Source organism: Oryctolagus cuniculus, chromosome 5 (assembly GCF_964237555.1).
Source record: "Oryctolagus cuniculus chromosome 5, mOryCun1.1, whole genome shotgun sequence".
NCBI lineage: Eukaryota > Metazoa > Chordata > Mammalia > Lagomorpha > Leporidae > Oryctolagus > Oryctolagus cuniculus.
In genome coordinates this window covers 61,159,508-61,185,007 of record NC_091436.1, presented here as the reverse complement: position 1 = coordinate 61,185,007, position 25,500 = coordinate 61,159,508, and the positions used below count along the sequence as shown (strand labels likewise).

At 48.3% G+C, this 25,500-nt stretch overlaps 1 protein-coding gene across 2 annotated transcripts in view; it reads right to left on the bottom strand.

Annotated features, from left to right (window-relative positions):
* Positions 1–25,500, bottom strand: part of METTL24 (methyltransferase like 24) — a 126,788-nt gene that overhangs the window by 76,991 nt on the left and 24,297 nt on the right. For both annotated transcript variants that reach the window (XM_002714897.5, XM_070073702.1), the window contains one exon: positions 7,356–7,454. In XM_002714897.5, coding sequence (XP_002714943.5) covers positions 7,356–7,454 — 99 coding nt within the window. Of the gene's footprint in view, positions 1–7,355; positions 7,455–25,500 lie in introns of those variants that run through there.

The following is a 25,500-nucleotide window of genomic DNA, read 5'->3' as shown; positions in this document are numbered from 1 at the left end:
TGTACAACGCGAGGAGGAATTTCAAATACATGGCAAGTAATAAGTTACCTTAGAGAGAGACTATGTGCAGGTCTGAAGGGAAGCTGAGAGCTGCTATTGCCACACACACGAGGCAAAGAGGAGAGTCAGGAGCAGAGATGGGGCAAGAAGGGCCAGGAGGGCCTCATGGAGCGGTGTTAGTCTTGGAGGGGGAAGCTGCCCCAGGGCACTCCAGACGGGGCAGTGTCCCTTCTAGAAGGCCCCGATCTCAGGAGGAGACGTACAAGGTGATCCCCTGTTCCTGGCAGGGAAGGTGGGGGCACCAGGGACTGGAAGGATGGCATGTGTTAGCCCGAGTAAATCGTGGATCATGGCTCTAGAGGAATGAGCAGTGCCTGCTGATGAGGCAGCATCCCTCGGCGAGGCGCTGCTTTAATGAGCCTCCTCCTGGGAGAGAAGGGCAGGAGCTCCAGGCAGGAGGCTCTTCCTCAGCTAGCCGAAGCCCTTCTCTTAGCTCATGCATCCAAATGAGAGGAGCAAACCAAAGGGAATGTGTACTGAAGTCAAGCAGAAGCAAGTCGCTCATTTCAGCTGCACTTAGGCAAATGTACTTCCTAAGGGATGCGGACTTGTGTTGGAGGCTGGTACCATTTGCAGGGCTGAGTCTGTTGGCACAGAAGAAAACCAGTTCTATAGCCAAGACATGTATCATACTGAGCAACAGTATTCCCCCAAACCCTCAAAACTCTCCCGCTCATCGCGATGGCCCCTGGACGCACCGCTCTTGCTGTCGCATCATGGATCGCTCCAGATGCAAAGGGTTTGTTGAAGTTCATTGCTTTCCTTTGTGGGAAACCGAACGGCAAGAAATTTTCTTCTAAAGAAGACATTCTGGGTTTGTTCGATCTTTTTATTTAACTGATTTTCCAAATTGTTAGGCTAAGAAGAGCATATTTTGTGCAGCCTTTTCAACTAATACAGCTCCTGGATTACATCTGCTAACACCTGGGGCAGGCCTGACAAGACCATCCTGGGATTACTCGTCAGGGACCACGAGAGTGTCTGTTGCCAGGTTCTGGATAGCTCAGAGCGAAGCTGAAAAAGTGGGCCATCTATTTTGTATATAAATATATATATTATAAAACGTAATATATATTATATACATTATAAAACATAATATATATTATATATATTATTCCTCCATCACCCAGGCTCTGTCCCTCTCTATCTCCAACCACTGTTGGAAGGAAAAATAACAGAAAGTGGAATTGGGGTCTTTTCTCGAGGCGCTGCCACAGAACACATTTATTAGCAGTGTGCATCAACAGTTCACTTGTATAATTCATCTCCTCCTATTCTCCCACAGATGAATGGAAATCAAGCCCTTGCCTGCCCACTCACCCCAGGGAAGCCACGTTGCTAATCTAATTAGCCAGAGCCCCACGTGCTCGCTGGGGCCGATTCTGCTGGTGAGCAGATGACGGCCTCAAACATCAGTGCCTTCCTTAGCACTGTGTTCCACGTCCCACCTGCAGCAGGAAGGCAGGTCAGGGCACGGCCATGGGGCCCCAAAGCAGGCCAGGACCTCATAAGCCTGGGCCATTTGCCCCAGAGCATGGAGTTTTGATGAAAGTGGTACAATGATTCCCATCTGTGGCTGTTCTTTGTGTGTGTTTCTCCCTCTGAACCTCCAAAGTGACAGGTCAGGACACGATGTCCACAGGCCTTTGTCATTAACACCATCACAGCCTAACTGTACCCTCTTCCATGGTGTTTCTCAGAATCACCTGGGAAATGGTTCAAGTGTGGATTCCTGGGTCCTACAGCAGAACGGCCAAATAGGAATCTCTGAGGCTGACACCTGTGGGTGGGATGTGCATAAGTGACCCCAGGTGACACTGAAGCAGGTGGTCCTGTGAGTTTACTGGAGGTGTCTAGTGAAGCCTCTGTGAAACGTCCCAGCCTGGTCTCGCCTGTGCCTTAGCACTAAGGGGAGATGCTATGCTTGGACCAGAGCTTCAGACTGGACGCTGCAGCTCCCCTGCCACACCCCCAACAGAGGGCTGGAGGGGTTGGCACTGGCGATTAGTCAGAGGCCTCCAAATGTCAGGTGAGTATTAAGGGCCAGAGTCAGGGCTTTGAGGTGCAGGTGCTCTTGCTCTGGCAAGATCAGGGTCTTGGGCTTTATTCTTAAAGATGACCCTTTGGGATGGGCATTCAGATGCCTCTTGGATGCCCACAGAGGAGTGCCTGGGTTCAGGTCCCCACTCCTAATTCCAGCTTCCTGCTAACGAGCAACCTGAGAGGCAGCAGCTCAAGTGCTTGTGTCCCTGCCACCCACATGGGAGACTCGGACTGAGTTCCAGGCTCCTAGCTTTGGCCTGGCTCAGTCCCAGCTCCTTTGGATATTTGGGGACTGAATCAATGGATAAAAGATCAGTCTCTCTCACACACACAAAATAAATAAATAAACACATTTTTAAAAATATTTTTATTTATTTATTTGACAGGTAGAGTTACAGACAGTGAGAGAGAGAGACACACAGAGAAAGGTCTTCCCTCCGTTGGTTCACCCCCGAAATGGCCGCCACGGCTGGAGCTACACTGATCCAAAGCCAGGAGCCAGGAGCCTTTTCCTGGTCTTCCACGTGGGTCCAGGAGCCCAAGTACTTGGGCCATCCTCTACTGCCCTCTCGGGCCACAGCAGAGAGCTGGACTGGAAGAGGAGTAACTGGGACTAGAACCCAGCGCCCATATGGGATGCCGGAGCCACAGGCAGAGGATTAACCTAGTGCGCCACTGCACCGGCCCCAATAAATATATTTTTAAAGATGGCACTTGGTCTCCTTTAAGCATTTCTTATTCTACAGATTTCATCCTGCACTCTTTTCCATTCAATCTCTCCAACAACATTCCCCCTTCCTCTCTTAGTTCAAAAAAATACAACACCAGAGTTATTCAGTTTTAAGCATTTATTAACCATCTCATTGATAGACATTAGCTTTGGAAAACAACTAGGAGTGCTTCATAAAATTCTCCTCCAAAAATTAATTAAATATTGATTTTTTAAAAAAACTTTCTAGTTAAGATTTATTGCTAGGGCTTCAATAAACTCTCGTGCAAGCAAAATGAGAGAGGGCAGTAACTTCTAGCTAAGCTCCAACTCAAGTAATTATGTTTTCTGCCCGTCTCAATCCTCTTGTAATTTTAGCCACTTCAAAGTAGGCCTAGACAAAGGGAAATAGACTCCAGGGGAAAAAATGTTTCCTGAAATGATTTGTAGTTACTTAAAAGGACCCAATTCATTTTCACTGTATTTTGTATCCCATTAGCTTAAGTAGCATTTTTGCCATCTCATAAATAGAATCTAGCAAAGGGACCCCTTAAAATTTCGGGATCTCAGCAAGGATCATTTCAACTGAGTTCCACACACTTGTATGTTCTAGACAGTATCGGGGTTCCAAGGCAGGCTTGTATTTTTGTTGTTTTCAGCCTGAGGGGTGTGTGTGTGTGTGTGGCAGTGGATATAACAGATACTATTGTTGTAAAGTTATAGTCCCAATCTCCAGAGCCTAGGTGCTCAAGATATTCTTATAAGTTGATAGATGAGTAGATAATTAGATGATTGATAGATAGGGGATAGAGCGGAAAGACAGATGCATTTGAAAGCACATTTTAGTTTTTAAAACAGCCAGTGTTGCTGAGATTCATTTATACTGCAAGGCATGCTTCCGGGAGGCATATGGTTTGGGGGTTGCCATAAAAAGCTGAATCTGGAGCCTTCCCTTAGAATACAGCGCTGTCTTTACGACTTAACCATTTGCTGTCAGGCGTCGACAGGGCATCACATCACATCACACGCAGTACAATCATGGTCTTTCATGTTCCACAAACAGCAGTGTCCAGTCACACAGAGCTTCATGGGCAGCACACTCTGCCCTTACCTTTTGGGGCTTTAAAACTGCAAGTCCCTAACCACACCCTGCACAAGTCCAGGGCTGTCATGCCCAAGCATGCCCAGTGCCACACTGTCCCATGCCCTGTGCCTCTGCACGCAAGCCCCCTCAGCCGACAGAGCCATCTCCACCCACGGGTGCATCCTCTGTCGCATAGAACACATAATTCTCATTCACTCTCGATGTTTGCTTGGGAGTGGGAGATGCACCTGTTCTACCCAGTATTGATACCCCAGTGCCAGCCACAAAGCCAGTCCCCAACAAATATCTGCAGAGTTGAGGCATGAACAAATCAACAATGAATGTACCAAATGCTGGGCCTTGCTGTACAAGCTGGCACACAGATTTGAGGGAAATAATATTTTGTTAAAACAGCATAAGAGGAAGGGGGTGGAATTTGCTTTCGTACCTTCAGAGGTTTTATTTTTCTCTTGCCCATCATGACTCATTCCTGCTAACTGTGAAAACTGGAGGTAATGGTGGCTCTAATATTTTTGCCAGCTTTTTTTTTTTTTTTTGGTAGAGTGTTATTGCAGGCTTTCCTTGTCAAGATGCATTCTAAATGAGGTACAAGGCACAAAAGCAGCCCCAAAGCCCTGCATTACACAGAAAGGGGGAGGGAGCAATGGCTAGGCAAAGATTCTGCTTAAGAAACACTCACTGTCATTGCAGATGGCTCCCACCAGCTGGCCTCCTGGCAGCTGAGAAGCACAGCAAAACACAGTGCTTTACTTGGGTAAAGTGACCCCTGATTACAAATACACTGTAAGGTCTGGAACTTCATCTCACTCTTCCTGAAGGACAGAAGCCTTCTAGTGGGGCCAGTGTTTTGGCACAGCAGGTTAAGCCACGACTTGAGATGTCCACATCCCAGATCAGAGAGTCCTGCCTCCACTTCCCAGGCAGCTTCCTGCTAATGCACCTGACCTGGGAGGAAGCAGTACTTGGGTTCCTAACACCCATATGGGAGACCTGGGGATGGAGTTGCTGGCTCCTGGTTCCAGTCCCAGCTGTTGCAGGCATTTAGGAGAATGAAAAAATGGATGGAAGACCTCTCTCTTCCCCACCTCTCTCTCTCTCTCCCTCCCTCTCTCTCTCTCTCTGCCTTTAATAAATAAATCTTTTCAAAAATTCTTCTAGTGAAGCTGAATAATAATACTTCCATTCCAACTAACACACCATCTCCTTGAGGGCAGAGCTATATCTTCACAGCCTAGCAGTTCTTGATACCTTACAGGTGCTCAACAAATGCATGGTTGTCTCTCTGTCCCACTGCTTCACAAATATGTAAACAAAAATCTTTTAAAACACAGGGCAAATAACAATCCTGTGCTACTCTCTGCACAGCACGAGATCACAGCAACCCTGGAAACCATCTGATCCAATCTCGTCCTTCTCAGCATATGAACAGTGAGAGCCAGAGAAGAAAGCAAATCACCCAGGGCCACAGCATCATGCCACTTCACATCAGAGGCTGCTGCGCCGCTTTGAAAGAATTCTTTGCCTCTAAGCCCATAGCTCACGGGAAAGACTCAAGAGGAGTCTGAAATGATCAGCTCATGCCTCAAGAACTTCTAAGTAAATATGCTTTCCACAAGGTAGACAATATTGGCCTGAAATACATGCAGAATGGAATTTGAAGGCTTGCATTCGGTGTGTTTAATTTGGGGTGGGAGGTGGAACCCATAGTCCTCAAATTCAACTCATAAATTTGACACCTTTTGTTTTCCTCTGGAGCTTTTAAGGGTTTTTTTTTCCCCCAATGATTTATTTATTTATTTACTTGAAAGGCAGAAAGAGACAGACACACACACACACACACACACACACAGATAGAGAGAGAGAGAGAGAGAGAGAGAGAGAGAGAATCTTCCATACTCTGGTTGACTTCCCAAATACTTGCAATGGCTGGGACTGGGCCAGACTTGAAACCAGGAGCCAGGAATTCCACCTGGGTCTCCCATGTGGGTGGTAGAGACCCAAGTACTTGAGCCATCATCTGCTGCTTCCCAGGCATGCTAGCCAGAAGCTGGATTGGCAGCAGAGTATCCAGGATTCAAATGAAGCACTCCAACATGGAATATGGGATATGACTGCTTAACTTACAGAGCTATCACGCTGCTGCCTTCCCCTGTCACCTTTAAGGGCTTTTTAAAACCAAAGTTAATAGGTCCAGGTATGTATCCTTTTTGTCAACCCAAACTGTAAAATTAAAATCTCAGTATTTTAATTAAGTCTACATAAGTCCACCAAATTAATCTGAAGCTGCAAAACAAGATGAAATCATGAAAAGCACGGGGACCAATTCATCCTTCCAACCCTCATGATGGATAGCACAAGCTTTTACTTCCATGCGTGGGTGACAAATACTAAAATCCCTGGGACTGTCTGATTGCATATGAAAAATGGGACTTTCTTTCACCCTAAACGTAGCCTCCTAAAGATCTAGAAATAGTTTCTCTCTACCAAAGGAAAAGTATGGTTTGGCTGTAAGTGAGATTTGGAAGGCGAAGGGAAGGTGCCAAAAGCCAGGGGCTGAAGGGAGACCCAAAGCATCCAGCATCCCCCGGCTGCTGCGACAGCTCCATGGGGAAGTTTCTCAAATGTGACCTCTGCTCGGCTCCCAGGCAGGTGTTAATCTACTAATACCTCTCAGTTCAAAGCCAAGTTCCCCTCCCAGCCTTGATATCCTCTTCCCTTTTCCCCAGGATCAGGCGACTTGAGAAGGGAACCTCCTGATTAATGTAATGTGTTAAGAGGCACAGTTTCACCTTAATAGACGTCTCTGGCTGCTCAGGGCATGGTCTCAGCCAGGAGCTGGGCAGGAGCTGCCACAGTGGGTTAAGTCACTAATAAAAGCCAGGGCTCAGTAATGATGTGAAGTGCATTGAAGAGACAGCGCGCCTTTGGGTTCATTAACTCTCCACCCCCACCCTCCCACGCCCACCCAGGCTCCCGTGCTCCACTGCCTGGCACATCCCTGGCTACCTCACAACTGCAGCCAAACCATGAAGAGGCCAAATCCTCCAGGTCCACACTGGGGCCCGGGCCTCTGCGTGACAGCTCTGTTTGGTGACACACTCGACCACCTGCTCACGGGGACAGATCTGCTGCATTCAAAGGTTTCCAAAGCAATTTTGTAAAGTGGATCTTTTAAAACACTTTGAGATGAATCATCAGAATATCTCAGACTGATGAGACTCGTGCAAGGCAGCAGACACCTGAGCAAAAGCAAGGTGACTTCGTGCCTCCGAGAGAGTGGGTCACTGAAGCAACAACGCCTGGGAAACCATGTCCCTTGCACGTCCCAGCAGGAGCGGCTGAGAACCACTCCCCTGCCCCTTGGACAAATCCTGCTTTCACAGGGCCAACCAGTAGCTCTCACAAGACCACCAAACCCACTTGGGCCCAAAACACAACCTGTGTGGTGCTGATATAGCTCAGGAACCTCAAGGCTTCTTCATCCAGGGACCGAGCAGGGCCTGCCCAAGGCTGCAGCTCTATGTGCCATCGGGGACCCTGTGGGAGACAAGAGAACACACAGGTGGTGGTGAGGAACCAGGGGCTTGGCCGGGTGGGAAGAGGAGCCGAGGGGGGCGAGGCTGCCTTAGCCAGCAGCAGACCAAGCAGGTATGCACAGAGGCTGTGGGGAGCAACTGGGAGCAACTCGGACTAGACTAAGTTACTGGAATTAAGACTTATTCTATGCATCTGCTCTCCCACAATATGGCGCTGAGAAGGGAGAAACAGCTTCTACACAGCTGCCTCCAGTTCAACCAATAAACAGCAGGACCTGCTCCTGATTGGAGGAGAGCAGCGTACTCGGCGTGTGGGTAGCAGAGTTGGGATTGGAGGAAGAGGACTATAAAGGAGGAGAGAGACAACATGCACCAGGAACATCTAAGAGGAACATCTAAGGGGAACATCTATCCGAATAACACCTGTGCAGCCCCCGAGAGAGCCGGCCGGCGGTGTGCCGCTCCCCCGCGGAAGTGGGGAATGTGGCAGGGGGAACTGCCCTTCCACCTCCGTGGAAGGGACGGCAGCCAACCCGGGAAGAACCAGCAGCAAACCCCGGGGAGGGCCGAGCAGACGAAAGAACAACGCAGAATCCTGTGTCGTTCCTCCACGAAGACGGGGAGCGACAGAGGCACAGCAAGCTTAGATGCACCTGCTGGCATCTGGGGCTTGTCAATCACAGGGAGACAAATGAGACCTGAGAATGGCCAGCTCCCCAGGAAGCAGAGGATTGCCATGGCCTTGGGGCCTGATGGAGGTTTCTGATCAAAGGCAACCTCCACTTGCCCCACCCCCCGGGCTCGTGCTTAATTGCAGTTTTCTGTTGTGTGATGCTCTTCCCTATACAGAATAAAAACTTGCTCATTTACTACAGTGCCCAGAGCTCAGGACTTCAGACATCTGCATCTCCAAGGCCAAGGGGTGTCCTTTGCAGCACCGTGGTGCCACAGTGGCCTCTTTGTGGGGCAGGGGCACTTGGAACCTGGACAGCTTCCTTGGCACAGGGCCATGGGCCCTGACGACCTCACAGCTGGGACAGTGCAGCGGGGGTGAGGACGCCAGAGCCCTCACCACCAGAGCCCATCGTGTGGGGTGGTCCCTACCCTCCAGCAGGGGAACCGAGGCACTCCCTTGTGTTAAGCCCCCTTTTGCAGCAGGGGTAGGTGGAGGAGGGAGGGTTGGGAACCCCCTACCACTGCCCCCCAGGCAAAAAGGATGCACAGGTCAGGAAGTCCTTGCTGGAGCTCAGAGCCCCCCACCTGTGACTGTCAGCACCCAGAGGCCCCCAGGTCGTTCATGGGGATTTTGAGGGATGGGAAGGGCTTAGCACGCAGGTAGGGCTGGGCCAGGAGGCAGGGAGAAGCTCCAGCAGCCAGCAGGTGAATGTCTGGTTTCAGGAAAGCCTGCAGGTGTCACAACAAATTGGTTAGGTCAGGACCTCAAGCCCTTTTTGTGGCGAGGAAGGGGCAAGAGAGGCTTCTGGGGGCAAGCTAGGGACCATTCTTGGGGACACACTGTCCTCCAGTCAGGTGCTGTGGCAGGACCCAGCTGCCACCCCAGAGAGAAGCAGCGAAACAGGCTGTAGTACACAGGTGGTTTATGGCCCCAGATGGAGTGGCTTAAGCTACTTGGGATTAAACTGCAATCAAGGAGGGGCAGGAGCCACACAGGAGAGTCGGTGAGAAGCCAGCGTCTGGGCACGGGGAAGAGGAGCAGCTCTGGGCTGAGCTCAGTGAGCTCAGTGGCGATGCTGTGGAGTGATGGAGTGCAGAGTCCCAGGGCCCACGGCCCAAGCATCCTTGCAGCCCCTCCAGACTGAGAGGGCACGCCCCGACTCTCCACACTCGGCCTTTTCTCAGGAACCCATGAGGCATCCTGGGTGCACCGCCTGTGCAGCCCGGGAGGGGCGGCACTTGGCTGACAGCCCTGCCGACACCATCCTTCACTTCACACTGGGCTCCACGGATGATGCAGCCAGTGTGCCCGAAAGATCCTCTTCTGGGGGAGAGCAGCCTTTTTTCATAGCTGCTCTCGCTCTGTGAAGGCCAGGCAGGCAGAGACTTGCAGAAGTTCTGGTTTCCTTCTAAACCAAGCATCAGCCAAGCGTATCCTACTCAGAGAGCCAGAAAACTCCAATACATCTCCCGGTGAATGCGTTCCACCTCCTGGTTCCCTTTCTCCTTCTCTGAAGGAGAGTTTGATGATGACCAGGTCCAGCAATATTTGCTGAGCGTCAGCTCACTCTGCCAGGCCCAGACTCTCCCAAGAGGGTCTCGCGGAGTCGGGTGGGGGAGACAGATAGATGCAGAAATCCCAACACAACCCAGAGAGTCATTCTTTTCAGAAAAGCCTTTCATTTTGCAATCACAAGGAATAAGCACGTTAGCACACACGCCTCCTGGTTTTGCTGGCTTACTAGGTGAGCAGTAGGAGACACTGCCAGGGTACCCCAGCAGTCGGTGCGGCAACCTGGTGCTCCGCCTGGGGTTCAGAATCCCCCCTGAATTGCCATGGGCCACCCACAAAGGGCCCCCAGCAGTTGGCCCACAAGACTCCTATGAAACAATGAAGTTCACCTTTTGGCTTTCTTCTAAATCAAGCATCAGCCAAGTTTATCCTACCCTGGGTCAAATAGGGACTATTTTAGACCCTGCAGGCCTCTGGGATTCTGTTGCAATACCTCACCTCCTGTTGTGGCTCAAAGTAGCCACAGACAGCAAGCAAGCAAAGAGGCATGGCTGTGTTCCAATAAAGCTTCATTTGCAGCCACAGGGGGCGGGGCTGCACTTGGCCTGAGAGCTGTAGTTTGCTGACCCCTGCTCCAGATGATTCTAAATGGTTGGCCTAGCAGAGTATCTACTTGGAACAACGCAAGAGGGACAAATTGTGGTTTCTAGATAACCAACTACTTTGTCAACTGAGTGACTTGGGAAAATATAAGTCAGGTCCCAGCAGGATTCAGTGGGCTCCTTCAAACTGCTAATTGGAGAGAATGCCACAAAGTTGACAAAGATAGGGGCAGGGTTTCAAGACACCGGTAAGAACCAGTGCAATACCTGTGGCTGGTAACACCAAGGAGCCCGCCCAGGCTCTGGGCAAGGGACGTGGAGAGAGCTTCAACAGAACAACACGTGGGGCCCGCCACTGTGGCACAGCGGGCTAAACCACTTCCTGCAAAGTGGCAGCCCAGATGAGGCCTTTTGGAGTCCCAGATGCTCCACTTCCAAACTAGCTCCCTGCTAATGCACCTGGGAAAAGCAGCAGAAGATGGCCCAAGTACTTGGGCCCCTGTCACCCACACGGGAGACCTGGATACATTTCCAGGGTCCTAGCTTTCAGCCTAGCCCAGCTCTGGTCATTGCAGCCATATGGGGAGTGAATCAGCAGATGAAAGATTCTCTCTCTCTCTCTCTCTATATATATATATATATATACACACACACACATATGTGTGTGTATGCCTTTCTTTCTGTCTCTCTTTCCTTCCACCCTTGTAACTGCCTTTCAAATAAATCTTTTAAAAAAGAGAAGAATACAGCCAATTCTAGCAATACGTCATCCTACCTGTTCCACCCACCAATCTCGTGCCTCCTGCTGGCCCCACCCAAAGGGAAGACAGGGGAGAGAAAGGTGGTGGTTGGCGCATGCAGAGCAGGTGGAGCAGGGTGGAAATCGGAACTGACCAGCAAAGGGAAGGTCTCTGTGCAGCCTTCCTAGGAAAGGGCAGTGAGACTTGACCAAGGAGTTGTTCTTTCACTCGGTGGGCTTTTGTGCCGCAGGCCAGGCTCTGTGCTGCAATTTAAAATAGGACTTAGCTATGCCCACCAATAAGTGTCATGGAGTGTGTAGGGGCTCAGATGGAAAGGCTAATGGGGTACAAAGATGCAGCCCACGAGTATTGCTCCAAAAGAAATGCCAGAAAGCACAAGTGCAGGTGATGAGAAACTACGTCCATGGCTCAGGCCCCGGAGCACATGAGGGTCTTTCTAGCATCATTAGAGACACCTTACCCAGAGTACCAGCATTTGACACGGGCTCACACACAGAAGTGACGTCACAGGCCCCTCACTGTGAATCCACGTGGCGAAACGACAGAACTGCCTTAGGATCTCCCTTCCTGCAATCAGAGAGTTCCCGCTTCCAGCTGCGGGTTGACCGCACGCAGTCAAGCACAGGGAAGGGTGGCAGCTGAGGCGGCTCAGGTGCAGATGATAGAAACGTACTGCAGAGAGCTGGCCCCAGAAGTGCTCTGGCTTAATGCTTTGGCTGAGCTGTTTAAAAAACATTTCACATAAAGCAATGTTCTTATTGGAATCGGTCTGACAGCAGTTCGTGATTATTTCCCCATGGAAACCACTAGCTTCTATCATCTCTTTCAATTATCATTCGTCTTAACTCTCTCGTGCACACATCAACACGTGTCCTTCCCAAATTCCCACACATAGAATTCTGAGTACCTTCAAACACCAATGGCAGATTTAAAAGAAAAGGGCCAAAATGTTTTCCATTAAAAAATTTTTATTATTATGATTCTATCCCAAACAATTACCCAAGCACTTTGAACATCAAGTGGCTGTAACAATTCACCCCCTTAGCTCCCAGCAGGTGGGAATGTGGATTCCTAATTTTGTCTTCAGAGGGGTAGCAGAAGGTGGTTGGAAGGACTGCTATGTTGGATCTGTCTGTCTGTCTGTCCTCACCAGGCCTGAGTTGAAATGTCAGGTGGGGCACCGCGGCGAGTGCTCACAGAGGCCTGTTCCTGAGCCCCTGTGGGGCCGGGAGCCCCTCTGTTCCTTTGAAATCCAAGGTCCTGCTCCCTAAACCACCAAGGCAGTCACACAAAGGAGCCTCCCCCAGCACCTCCCACCTCACCCCCACACACACCCAACAAGTAATTCTCAAGGTAGTAGTGGGGGATTTTGTGATTGTTGTTAAATATTTTTAATTTATGGATTTGAAAGGCAGAGTGACAGAGAGAAGCCAGGAGCCAGGAGCTTCTTTCAGGTCTCCCATGTGAGTGCAGGTCTCCCAAGTGCTTGGGCCATCATCACTGCTTTTCCAAGTACAAGGAGCTGAATCCAAAGGCAGCAGCCAGGACTCAAAATGGTGTTCTGACATGATAGCCTGCTATGCCATAATGCTGACCCAAGTCCTGAATTTCTAAGGAAAGCAAGGAGCCACTTACTATTTTGTTAAGGCCTCTCCAGCACCTTCTCTGGGAAATATGCATTGAAAAGTGCATTGGGGGGCCAGTAAGGCCACCGCCTGCAGTGCCGGCATCCCATATGGGCGCCAGTTCGAGTCCCAGCTGCTCCTCTTCAAATCCAGCTCCCTGCTATGGCCTGGGAAAGCAGTAGAAGATGGCCCAAGTCCTTGGGCCCCTGCACCCACGTGGGAGACCTGGAAGAAGCTCCTGGCTCCTGGCTTCGAATTTGAGCGGCTTTGGCCATTGCAGCCAACTGGCAAGTGAACCAACAGATGGAAGACCTCTCTCTCTCTCTCTGCCTCTCCTTCTCTCTGTGTGTGTAACTCTTTCAAGTAAATAAATAAATCTTTAAAAAAGTCCCAAAACCTTTTTTTTTAAAAAAAGTGCATTGGTTTTTAATGAGAAGCCAGTGTCTTTATTACATAGGAAAAAACATTTCCAAACGTTGAGGGTAAGGACGGCAGAAGATTTTATGCACACCTGAGTCCTGTTTGGTGGTGATTTTGTAGCAGTCTGAGGTTTTACTTCCCAAGGTAAACACTGAGTTATTCATTGCATAGAGATCATGCATCTGAGTCAGAAAGACTGCAACGTGCACAACCATGAGGCCGCTGGGTATTTTTATCATTTCTGATCTCAGCATTACATTTTGCTTTTTGAAAAAAAGAAAATGATTCTCTTAAGCCATGAAGTTGAATTCCTAGCTTTTACCCCTGAAAGATAATGCAAAATTAAATCAATCTATAAAAACATTCCATTTCCAACCAACCTACACTTATGCATAAAATACCTAAGTACTTGAAAAAATCCTGGGAAAACAGAATTAAAAGACATGTTAATTTTGGTGTAAAAAATTTTGCAATCCATATGTAGGTTTGCATAACAAATATTTTCCTTGTACTTTTTGAAAATCCTTTGTAGAAATATCATAATGGAAGATCATAAGCCCAAAGCAACAATAGCAGCATGACCAAAAAGAAAAAAAAAAAAAAGAAAGAAAAAAGCCCCTTCATGACCTAGAAAAGAAAGCTATCGATTCTGCCTTGTGCAAAATCTGACTCTGTCTTGCAATTTGGAATAACAGCTCCCTTCCTCACAGGTTGTTTCCTCACACCCAGAAATGACCTCACACAGCCCAGGAAGAAACTGTCCAACTAAGAATAGTGTGATCCCATCAGATTTTTTAAAGAAAGAAAACTTTTATTTGAGAGGCAGAGTTACAGAGAGAGAGAGAGAAAGAGAGAGAGAAATCTTTCATCCACTGGTTCACTGCCCAAATGGCCATGGCTGGGCCAGGCCAAAGCCAGGAGCCCGGAAGCTCATCTGGGTTTCCCATGTGGGTGGCAGGTGCCCAAATACTTGAGCCATCTTCTGCTGCTTTCCCAGGTGCATCAGCCGGGAGCTGGATTAGAAGTGGAGCAACCGGGAGTTGAACCGGCACTCAAATATGATGCTGGTGTCCCAGGCAGTGGCTTAACCCACTGCACCACAACACTGGTTCCTGCCTTCAGATTTTGAACAAACATTTTTATACCTTTTTTGTCGGAAACACTAAATACACCTCAAGTCCAAAAAAAGCTTCTAACGGTCCAGTTCCCTGCATCTCAACGCTGCAGTTTCTTGGGAGATGATGCTGTTTGGTAGATGAGTGAATGATCAGTTGCTGTCTCATGACGGTCACTTGATGGAGTGACAAAACCCCGGCACTCCCAGGTGCGCGCAGCCACCACTGCTGAGCCCCTGCAAGCTTTCAGAACCAGCAACGGTCTGCTAAGACAGCTGGGACAGTGGAGGCCCAGCACAGGGCTGTGCCTGTGGGACAGAACAAGGCCCTGAGCCTCCCCTAAACAAGGCGCAGGGCGTGTGAGGATGTGTTGATGCTTTCTGGAAGAAACAAGCCCCAAACAAGTCAAATAGATTTATTTAGCGATATTGCTGTAATTCTGCGCTAATTAACAGCATCTGTTGTTGGGCAGCAACCAGTGGCTGGAGGGAATTGTTTATCTCTCCTTAGGAGGAGAAGGCAGGCTATGGGAGCTGCGGAGAGCAAACCTGAGTTCAGCCACAGCCAGAGTTAGGGAACCTCAGCCCTTAGGGGCTGGCCCGCCCTGAGGCGCTGATGTTTTTCGGCCCTTCCCTTAGCATTGCCAGGGGCTGGAGGGCTGGGGGTGGTGGGTGCAGCTCCCACACCTTCCCCTCTGCGGTCTCATGTCATCGACCTGTTTCTCAGATTCAGCCTTGCTTCAAAAAGAGCAGGGCTCAGTTGAACATTTTCTGGTGATGGTTAAAAATCAGGCACCGCAGAGAAAATTTTCCTTTAAAAAAAGGAGCAGTGGTAGGTAGGGGTGAGGCAAGGGGGGAGGGTTGAGTGTCTTGGTTTCGGTTCTGGGTCACATGGTCAAGAGCAGTCCCAGCCATGTTTCCCAGTGAATGCAGCAACTGAACCCGGACACAACGCAGTCATCTAAGGAATCTGGAAAGTAACCGCATCAGGCACATTGGGGAAGATCAGAATTCGAAGCATCACAGCACCTGCCGCGAGGTCACCGTGGTTTGTCCTTCTGCTATACCCCGGGCCCCATTCAGGGCATCGGCCCCTACAGAGAGCTCAGGGTCAGGAGGGAATCCCGTTTCCACCCTCCGCCCCCTTTTGCTTTTCTCAACTCTGGCCTCCATGTATTCCTACTGAGATGGAAGGGACCACAGTGGGGCCCCAAAGGCTCCTAAAACTCAGAGGAAAAGGAAGCTTCCCCTGCAGTCTGAGACTGTGCCCTCAGGAGGGTCAGCTGAAGCCCATCGGCCATTGTCTCTCTCTTCCCGCAGCTTGGCCTCGGCCTCAAGCGTGGTTCCAGGAAGCGCAAGCAGTGCAAGGGTAGCGAGAGCCCGGACTTTCCAGCTAGAGGTTTCAGGAGCCCCCGGGAACTGGAGAGCAGTGGGCAGATGCGGAGAAGCAGCAGCTTAGGAAGGCACCCCGAAGTCCTGGGCTCACCCCAGAACTGCACGTGCTTGGACCTGGTCGGTGCTGGTTAGTAAGGCAAAGACACTGAATGGCCACCAGGGGGCATGCATATGGGACAGATCTGAAACGGACAAGGAAGGCTATGAAAACAGCAATGACATGGAAGCCACAAGTGGGTGGACATTTGGGTATCAGAGATCCTGGGTTTGAGTCCTGAATCTGCTCCCCATTACCATTTCCTGCTAATGTGCACTCTGGGAGGCCGCAGCGATGGCTCAAGTACTTGGGTCCCTGTACGTGGACACCAGGATGGAGTTCCCAGGTCCTGGCTTCAAGCTGGCTGCTGCAGACATTTTTTTAAAAAGATTTATTTATTTATTTGAAAGAGTCATGGAAAGAGAAAGAGAGAGAGAGAGAGAGAGAGAGAGAGAGATCTCCCATTCGCGTGTTCACTTCTCAGATGGCTGCAAAGAGCTGGGCCAGGCAGAAGGGTGGTTGGGGCCCAACCATTTGGGTCATCTTCCACTTCTTTTCCCAGGCCTTTAGTAGAGGGTCGGATTGGAAACGGGGCAGCCAGAACACCTGTGTCACAGGCGGCAGCTTTATCTGCTATCCTACAATGCCTGTTGTACACATTTTTGATGGGGTGAATGGGAACAAGCTTGTTCATTCTCGCTCAAAATATTAAATAAATGAGTAAATAATAAACAACAATTATTTTTAAAAAGAAATCACAATTCACAGAAGGCAGGTTGGAACTTGATACTTGAACCCAACCAGATCAAGTGCCTGTTATAATCAATGTAAAGGTACTTCAGAAAGTTTGTGGGAGGGATAAAAGATAATTTTATTTAGTGCAAACATTTTTTTTGAAATCCATACCTGGTTTTTACATAATATACATTTCCATGAACTTTTTGAAGACCTCTCTATATCAACATTATCCATACTAGTTTAAAAAATTCAGAGTCTTGGGGCCAGTGCTGTGGCACAGAGGGTTAATGCCCTGGCCTGAAGCGCCGGCATCCCATATGGGCGTCAGTTCTAGTCCCAGCTACTCTTTTTCCAGTTCAGCTCTCTGCTGTAGCCTGGGAAAGCAGTAGGAGATGGCCCAAGTGCTTGGGCCCCTGCACCCGCATGGGAGACCTGGATGAAGCTCCTGGCTCCTGGCTTCGGATCAGCGCAGCTCCAGCCGTTGCAGCAATCTGGGGAGTGAACCATAGGATGAAAGACCTCTCTCTGTGTGTAACTCTGACTTTCAAATAAAATAAATAAATCTTTAAAAAAAAATTCAGAGTCTTATCATATTCAAAATGTCCAGGAAATAATCCAAAAACTAGTAAGCCTGTGAAAGATCAGGAAAATTGCAATGGGTAGGAGAAAAGTACAATCAACAGTTGCTAATGCAGGCATGACACAGATGTTGAAATGTTTTGACAAAGACTAAATATTATAAAAATACTCCATGCAGTAAAGACATACACTTTTCAAACCAATGGAAAGAAAAAATCTCAGCAAAGAAATGGAAGGTATAAAGCGTCAAATAGGAATTCTAGAACAGAAAAATATAATAACTAATATAAAAATCCCAGTGGATGGACTCAACAGCAGAATGAACATGAAGCGAGCCAGTGAACTTGAAGACAAATCAATTGCAAATACACAATGGGAATGACAGAAAAACATGATTTAGAGGAAAAAAAAAAAAACATGAAAAGAGTCGCAGGGACCTGTGCCACAGTACCAAGCGGTCTAACATTCATGTCACTGATATCCCAGAGTGGGAGGAGAAAGAATGCAATGCAGGGGAAAATATTTAAAGAAATAATGGCTGAAAAATCCCAAGTTTGATCAAAGGCATAAACCCAAAGATTTAAGAAGCCCAGCAAACTCCTGAGAGAAAGATTCAAAGAATTCCATGCCAGACACATTATAACAAGCTGCTGAAAACCAAAGACGGCAGTAACAACCGAAGCTGCATCCCTGTTAATTTGAGACAGATTCGGCCATGCCCTGGGGTCAGAGTGCTGGGTAGGAGAAGGCGGAAACAGCCTGTCCCACAGGGGCTCTCCCCCCAGGTCCCCTCGCCGTGGAGGCCCAGCCCCACGTCTCCGAGTGCGTCTGCTAAATGTCTCCGGCAGACAGCTTGCATGCTGCAACCCAAGTCCAGAGCAGCATCTTGAATGCCTTCCCCATCAATCTGCCGCCTCTGCACCATTTTCCCAGAGTGTGGGCTGGGAGGCAGGGGAACCAGAATCAAATCAACTCTGACAAGAAAAAAATGTACTCTTAATTCAAGCAGACCCTGATAACTTTTAGGAAGGCGGGGGGCGGGGGGGAGGGGAAGAAGAGTAAACACTCGGCTCCAGATTTATTTCCTAAATTATCCTGGTAAGTTGGTGGAAAGAGAAGCTGGGCTTTGTTCTTCAGCTGACATCTTTAAGTTTACCACATTTTCTGTGTGTGTTAAAAAGGCTCAAATCTGCGCGCGAGAGAAACACAACAGAGGAGCGGCTAAGAGGATAAAACCTCATAGATTTTCAGGTTTTATCAGAGGCAGTCAAAAGGCAAGCCAAATACCTGGAGCAGCTCCAGCGAAAGTCAGCGATTTGCGTTTGTTTTCATGATGTAGAAACTAGACAGTGTCTGCATGCTGAGTGGGGACTTACACGTCAAATCCGGCATTCCCCTGCAGTCACGCGTCGGCCGGGACAGGAGCAGGGAGCCGTGCTTGTCTTAGGAAAGCTAGCCTGTTCAGGAATGTCCGCCCAGGTAAGCAAGCAGGAATGCAGAAAAGCATGAGCCTGATTTTTCAGCTCGCTCGCTCCCTCTCTCTCTCTCTCTCTCACACTCCCGCACATGTATGAACACCCTATTCAAACTATACAGACTGTCTGGACTTTGAGAGACTCTGCATCAACAGCAATCCGCTCTGAGTTGATGGCTGCCTCACAGCAGTCGGAACGCGGCCGCCAGTCAGCGTCCCCGCAAACCTCCTCACGCCCCTGCGCGGAAGGCCCGCGGCACCCCTCTGAGCCAACTTCCAGTAGCTTCCAAAGCTGATGGAGAAGGGGAGCGGGCAGAGAGCAATGGAGAGGAAAGCAGGTGCTCTCCATCAACACCTGTGCGGCCGGCCGTCTCATCTCCCCACAGGTTCCCTTGGCGGGGAGGGAGGGCACTGGGGCTCTTAGGGCCTCTCTGTGGCTCTCAGCGCACGCCAGTCCGCAAATCTCACTCCAACCAGGGCAAGTGTTTCAGTTCTAGACTCTAAGCAATCGGTGATGCAAACGCAGGGTGAAAGGGATAGTGGCAGCAAGGCCGCCGGTGGTGGAACAGCAAGCAGCGGCAGCCCACAGCGTCCCCAGCGGCTGACACCGGGATGGCAGCCACGCGGGGCACAGCCCCTGATGGGAAGCAAAGTGTTGGAACAACCTCCTTTGAGAAAGGGCATGAGCAAGCGAGATACAAGGAGCTCCACTCCCAGCAGTAGGTCTCAGATAGAGACAGGGACCCCAATCAGGTTCCACGACGTCTGTGTCATGGCTGGCCCATGACCATGTGTGTGTGTGTGTGGGGGGGGTGTCTGTTTTGGTTTTAAGCAGGCCTATGCTCATAGCCGACTAACTCGTTGGTCATTTTCATACTGCCCACGTTGCATATTGTCCATACGGCCGCTCTCTGCCTTTGGATAGTGGTATGTATGTGACGACCTCAGTAAATCCTTCCTGGGTGATACAGATAAGCCTCGGGCTCCGGGACTTTTTTTTGCATGATTGTGTATTTATAGAAGGTTGTTCAGTCTGAATGCACTGTAAGTTACAGTGCCTGACAAGCTGGAAGAAGCCCAATAAATGTTTCTTTTTCATCTGTGGGAAGCTCCCAGCTAAAGCAGGCTGGGCTCCTCTGGAACCAGAAGCACTTAAGCCTCAACCCTGAGCAGAAGGGAAGACGGCTGTCGTTATCACTAAGTGGCCCTTTCCAGGAACGTGAGGAATTGCTGAGGGCAGCAGGCCTTTCTGGGAGTCAGTTAGAATCGGGTTTGCAGCTGTGCAGGTCTCTGGACAAAGACTTCTTGGAGGATCGGGACTGAGAGTCGCAAGGAGAGAAGGGAAGTGGCCGAACAGCACCGACCTTGCCCAGTCCCCTCGCCCACCTCAGACAGGAGTCACGGAGAAAACCTACAAAGAAGTACTTCCGGTCTGCGTGGATATGGAAAGAGCAGACAGCCCTCGAATCAAAGAAGAACAAACTTCCCCGTCCACAAGGAAGAGCCTAAAAAACCACCACCAAGACACGGCTACAGAAGATGAAAACAAGCCCTAACCTTGTGTGTGTATGTGGGGGTGGGGGGTGCTTTGTAACATTTTAGAATAGCTTTACATTTACAAAACAAAAATTGTGAGACAGTGATACAGTGAGCTTCCACACACTCCCACCCCACTTCTCTATCAACGTCACAAATTTGTATGGTCATCACGAGACGAACCACATCCAGTTCCCCAATTTTTTAAATCCAAATTCTTTTTATCCCTCCCAGCCTCTGGTAATCAACATTCTGTGTTCAGATTTTTTTCTTTGTTTGTCTATGTGTTTTTAGCTCCCACATGTAAGGGAGAGCATGCCAGTATTTGTGTTTTTGAGTCGGGCTTATTTCCCTCAACATCATGTCTTCCAGTCGCATCCATTTTGCTGCACATGACAAAATTGCATTCCTTTTCTAGTGAATAGCATTCCATTGTGTCTATTTACCACATTTTGTTTATCCAACCATCTAATGATGGACACCTTGGTTGATTCCATATTTTGGCTACAGTGGACAGTGCTGCTATAAGCATGGTGGTACAAGTGTCTCTTTGATACAATGAGTTCATGTCTTCCGGGATACACCCAGTAGTGAGATCGCTGGAAAGTCTATGTCTAGTTTTTAAAGAAATCTCCACATTCTTCTAATTTACATTCCCACCAACAAAGTATACGAGTTCCTCCTTCTCCACATCCACACCTGTTGCTTTCCATATCTTGGACATTAGCCATTCTGACAGGATAAGGTAATACTTCATTGTGGTTTTGATCTGCATTTCTCTCATGGCTAGTGATACTGAGCATGTTTGTATATAGTTGTTGGCCATTTGCATTTCTTTTTTTGAGAACTGTCTACTGAGGTCCTTTGCCATTTCTAAACTGGATTTTTTTTCAATTATTATTGAAGCTTTTTGAGTTGCTGATATATTCTGGGTATTAATCCTCTGTTGGATAAGTAGCTTGAAAATTTTTTCTGCTAATCTTCCAGATGTCTCTCACTCCATTGATTGTTGCCTCTGCTCTGCAGAAGCTTCTGGGTTTGACGTAATCCCCTTTGTCTAGTTTTGTTTTGTTGCCTGTGCTTTGAGAATCTTATCCAAGAAGTCATCACCTACACCAATGTCTTGAAGTGTTTCCTCTATATTTTCTTCCAACAATTTGATAGTTTCCGTTCTCAACATTTAGATCTTTGATCTATTGTGAGTTGATTTTTTGTGTGTATGGTGAGAGGCAGGGATCTAATTTCATTCTTCCACATATAAACGTCCAGTTTTGCCAGCACCATTTATTCAAAGACTATCCTTTCTCCAGTGTATGTTCTTAACATCTTTGTAAAAAAAAAAATTAGCTGGTGTATATATGTGGATTAATTCTGGGTCCTCTATTCTGTTCCACTGATCTACATGCCTGTTTGTAGACCAATTCCATTTTGTTTTAAATACAATAATTTGTAGTGTACTTTGAAGTCAGGTATTATGATGCCTCCAGCTTGATTTCCTTTTCCCTTTGGGATCATTTTAAATCTTACTTGTTTCATACCTGTAGGAACCACTGTATTGAAAGAGGCTGTAGGGCCAGCGTCATGGTATAGTGGGTTAAGCTGCTGCCTACAATGGTGGCATCTCATATGGGTGCTGGTTCAGATCCTAGATGCTCCACTTCTGATCCAGCTCCCTGCTAATGTGCCTGGGAAAGCAGCGGAAGATGGCCCAAGTACTTGGGTCCCTACCACCCATGTGGGAGACCTGGATGGAATTCAGGTCCCTAGATCCTAGCTTCAGTCTAGCCCAGCCTGGGCTGTTGCAGCCATTTGAGGGGTGAATCAACGAATGGAAAACCTCTCTCTCTCTCTCAACACTGCCTTTCAAATAAATAAAATAGATCTTTTTTGAAAAAATTGAGAAAAAAAAGAAAGAGGCTGTAAGGATAAGCTAGAGCAACCCCTTACATCACAGTGGAAGAAAAGAGTTCAGAGAGACGACGCGGCATACAAGAGCCATACAGTGGGCGGGGACAGGGATGGGACTGGGGCTTCTGGCCCATGCTTGCTGTTCTACACCATGCTGCCTCCTTCTCAGGTCTCAGGGTCTCACCTTCCCCACACCCAGTTTTCCTGACCATGAGGGCATAACACACCTCATAGCCACTTAGAAGGGATTCCCAGGGAAAAACCATAGTGACTGTCTTGAACTAACAAATTTAGCCACCACATGTAGGACACATTTAAAAACTCACCCGTAGCTCTGAAGATGTCCTGAGTTAAACAGGAGGATTAGGCTGTGTGGCGGGCAGGACTCAAGTCTTACGACAGATGGCAATGGTACATGAATAAGCAGGGGTCAGCCCGAGTCCCTGAATGATGACCACAGCTGAGACCGTGCCTCTCACTCCCACATGACAACCCACACTGGACATGCAGCACAAGAGGAAAACAAAAGTCCATCATTTTAATCCACTGAAATTTCACATCCAGACTCTTACATGGATGTTTGTTCTTGCAGCCGACCCACCCCCAGCCTGTGTTGACCGATCAAGCACCGCAAAGCACCCAGTAGATGATGGTTGTCGCTATTGTGAATGTAACCCTGCAGAGCTTTACAGTGCTACACCACCCGACCCTGAATAGTAGGCTAGCACAGACCACTGGCATTGTGGAGAGTCTTAGAAAAAGAAAAGAATGGTAACCAAAGATAATTCAGTGTCAACAGAAGACTCAGAGAAGTTAGTGAGAGTCAGATAAAGACCAAAAGGAAATTCTGGTTACAAAACAAATCCTACTCTGGTTTCCTTCCTCCCTCCCTCCCTCCCTCCCTCCCTCCCTCCCTCCCTTCCTTTTTTTCTTCCTTCCTCCCTCCCTCCCTCCCTTCCTTTTTTCCTCCCTTCCTTCCTTCCTCCCTCCCTTCTTTCCTTCCTTCCTATTTGAGAGAGAGAGAGAAACAGACACACAGGGAGAGACATAGAAAAGGGAATCTCTCATTTGGAGCTCATCCTCAAAGTGCTCACAACTAAGACTGGGCCAGGCTGATGCTGGGAACCAGGCACTCAATCCAGGTCTCCCTCATGGGTAGCAGGGACCCACCTCTTGAGCCATCACCTCCAGCCTCCCAGTGTCTGCATTAGCAGGAAGCTGGAGTCCAGAAGTGGGTTGGGGTGTTGAACCCAGGCACTCCAATGTGGGAGCCTAACTGGTGTCTTAACCATTAGGCTAAACGTCCACCCCAGCCTGGTGGCTGAGCACATCCTGCCCTGGCATACTGTGCAGGCTGTTTTCTTCCCGCCTTGAACGGTCTCCCTTATTCACCAGTCAGCTCAAACTCCTCTCATTGTCAGGGTTCAGTGTTAGTGTCGGGTTCTTCCTCAGCTCCCCTAATCCCTCAGGCCTCTACTGTGTGCACTAGACTGCAAAGCAGGTGCTTCAGCCATTCCTGTGTTTACTTCTCGTTTGATCCCTGCTCAGATGCTTGCTGTCATCTGTTTCAAGTGTGTCAGTCTTGGTTTCCTACCCAGACTACAGCCTGGTGAAGACATCATGTACTTTCCTTCTCTTCAGTCCCCCACAGAAACAGTTCCAAGGGACATTTTCACACTGATTTAAATGCCAGGGAAGAAAAAACATGATGACATTCTTGGGGTTGAGAAGGATTTTTGTTATTACCATGAAAGAATGTGGGGAAACTGACTAACTAGGTTTTATAGTAATACCTTAATCTAGCCAAATATAAATACTATTTCTTTAGGTAGAAATAAATTATTATAAACCTTGGATTCACCTTTGTTCAAATTAAAATAAAAACCAGAGATGACAAGTAGTTTAGGAACCTTGAGAGAAACTGCAAGAAAGCATTTTGGAAATTTAAAACACTCCATTAAAAATCAGCATTCACAGGGCAGTGTTGTGGCATAGCAAGTAAAGCTGTCGGCATCCTGTATGGGTGCCGGTTCAAGTCCCAGCTGCTCCACTTCCCATCCAGCTCCCTGCTAATGGCCTAGGAAAAGCAGCAGAAGATGGCCCAAGTGCTTGGGCCCCTGCACCCATATGAAAGACCTGGAAGAAGCTCCTGGCTTTTGGCTTCAGCTTGGCCTATCTTTGGCTGTTGTGGCCAGCTGGGGAGTGAACAAGCGATGGAAGATCTTGCTTTCTCTCTCTCTCTCTGTCTCTCCCTCTCTATATATAACTCTTTCCAATCAATCAATAATTTTTTTAAATTAGTATTTGTTTTGACATAGAAAAAAGTTATTTACATACTAGTGACCATAAACTTTATTTATTTGTTTTATTTATTTATTTATTTATTTTTTGACAGGCAGAGTGGACAGTGAGAGAGAGAGACAGAGAGAAAGGTCTTCCTTTGCCATTGGTTCACCCTCCAATGGACCCTGCGGCCGGTGCGCTGCAGCCAGCGCACTGCACTGATCCAAAGGCAGGAGCCAGGTGCTTCTCCTGGTCTCCCATGCGGTGCAGGGCCCAAGCACTTGGGCCATCCTCCACTGCACTCCCGGGCCACAGCAGAGAGCTGGCCTGGAAGAGGGGCAACCGGGACAGAATCTGGCGCCCCGACCAGGACTAGAATCCGGTGTGCCGGCGCCGCTAGGTGGAGGATTAGCCTATTGAGCCACGGCGCCGGCCGTGACCATAAACTTTAAGCCTAAGTCTGTACACTTATGCCCCTTGAATCACAAAGTCAGGTTTTGTCTCGATCTGTTTAAGAGCATGGAGCTATTCTAATATTGAAAGTCTGTTTTCCTACTTGCAAACACTCTTAGCATGTAACCTTGAAAGTATAAATATTTGTTATCATGAACTTTGTTAAATGTAGAAAAAGTAATTGTTCAGGTAAAGGTGAAAATGAGGTTTGTCACGGAAGACTGATCTCTGTATGGGAGACAAAGATCACACAAAGCCTTCTCAGAGGTAACCCACTGGTCGTGACTGCTGTGGTCAAGGTCTTGTCATTCCTGTCCACAGCGCTGTGCAGATTCTCTTGAAGTGAATTCAATGCATTCCTCCTGCAGGAATTTATTTCCTAGGAAAGCTAAAGTAGCTAGAACATACTTTACAGTGGGGTGCACAGTTGCTATGTGCATCAATATGTATTACGGTAGATGCCCTCTGAGCCATCTACAAAACCAGCTCTGATTAATTGGCACTCAGCGCTTTCTCTCCCTGCACATTCCTGCTGCTGACAGTTTTGTTGATATTCACCAGCAGTCATTTGGTTCATTCCCAAACCACTTCACATCGGTTGTACATGATACTGAAATGAAATGATTTAAGTGAAATGTAGGTAAGCCCATGAAATGTGTGCACAGAAAAAAAACAAGTTCTCTTTTCTATAAAAACCAAGTCAACAGGCTATGTGCTATTTTAAAACAGTGTTGTTTTAGGTACCAGTGAAGTAACTGTAAAAGAAAGTAACAAAATTCCTAACATCTAGTGGTGTTCACCGCCCAGCTCACACAGCTTCCCAAGTGTCAAACTCTTGCTCCACTTTGAAAAACCCAAAACTGGGCAGAGTGGGTGATCCAGTTTTGATGTTTTGTTTTTCTGTTTTATCTTGTTTTGCCAATTAAATATCAGA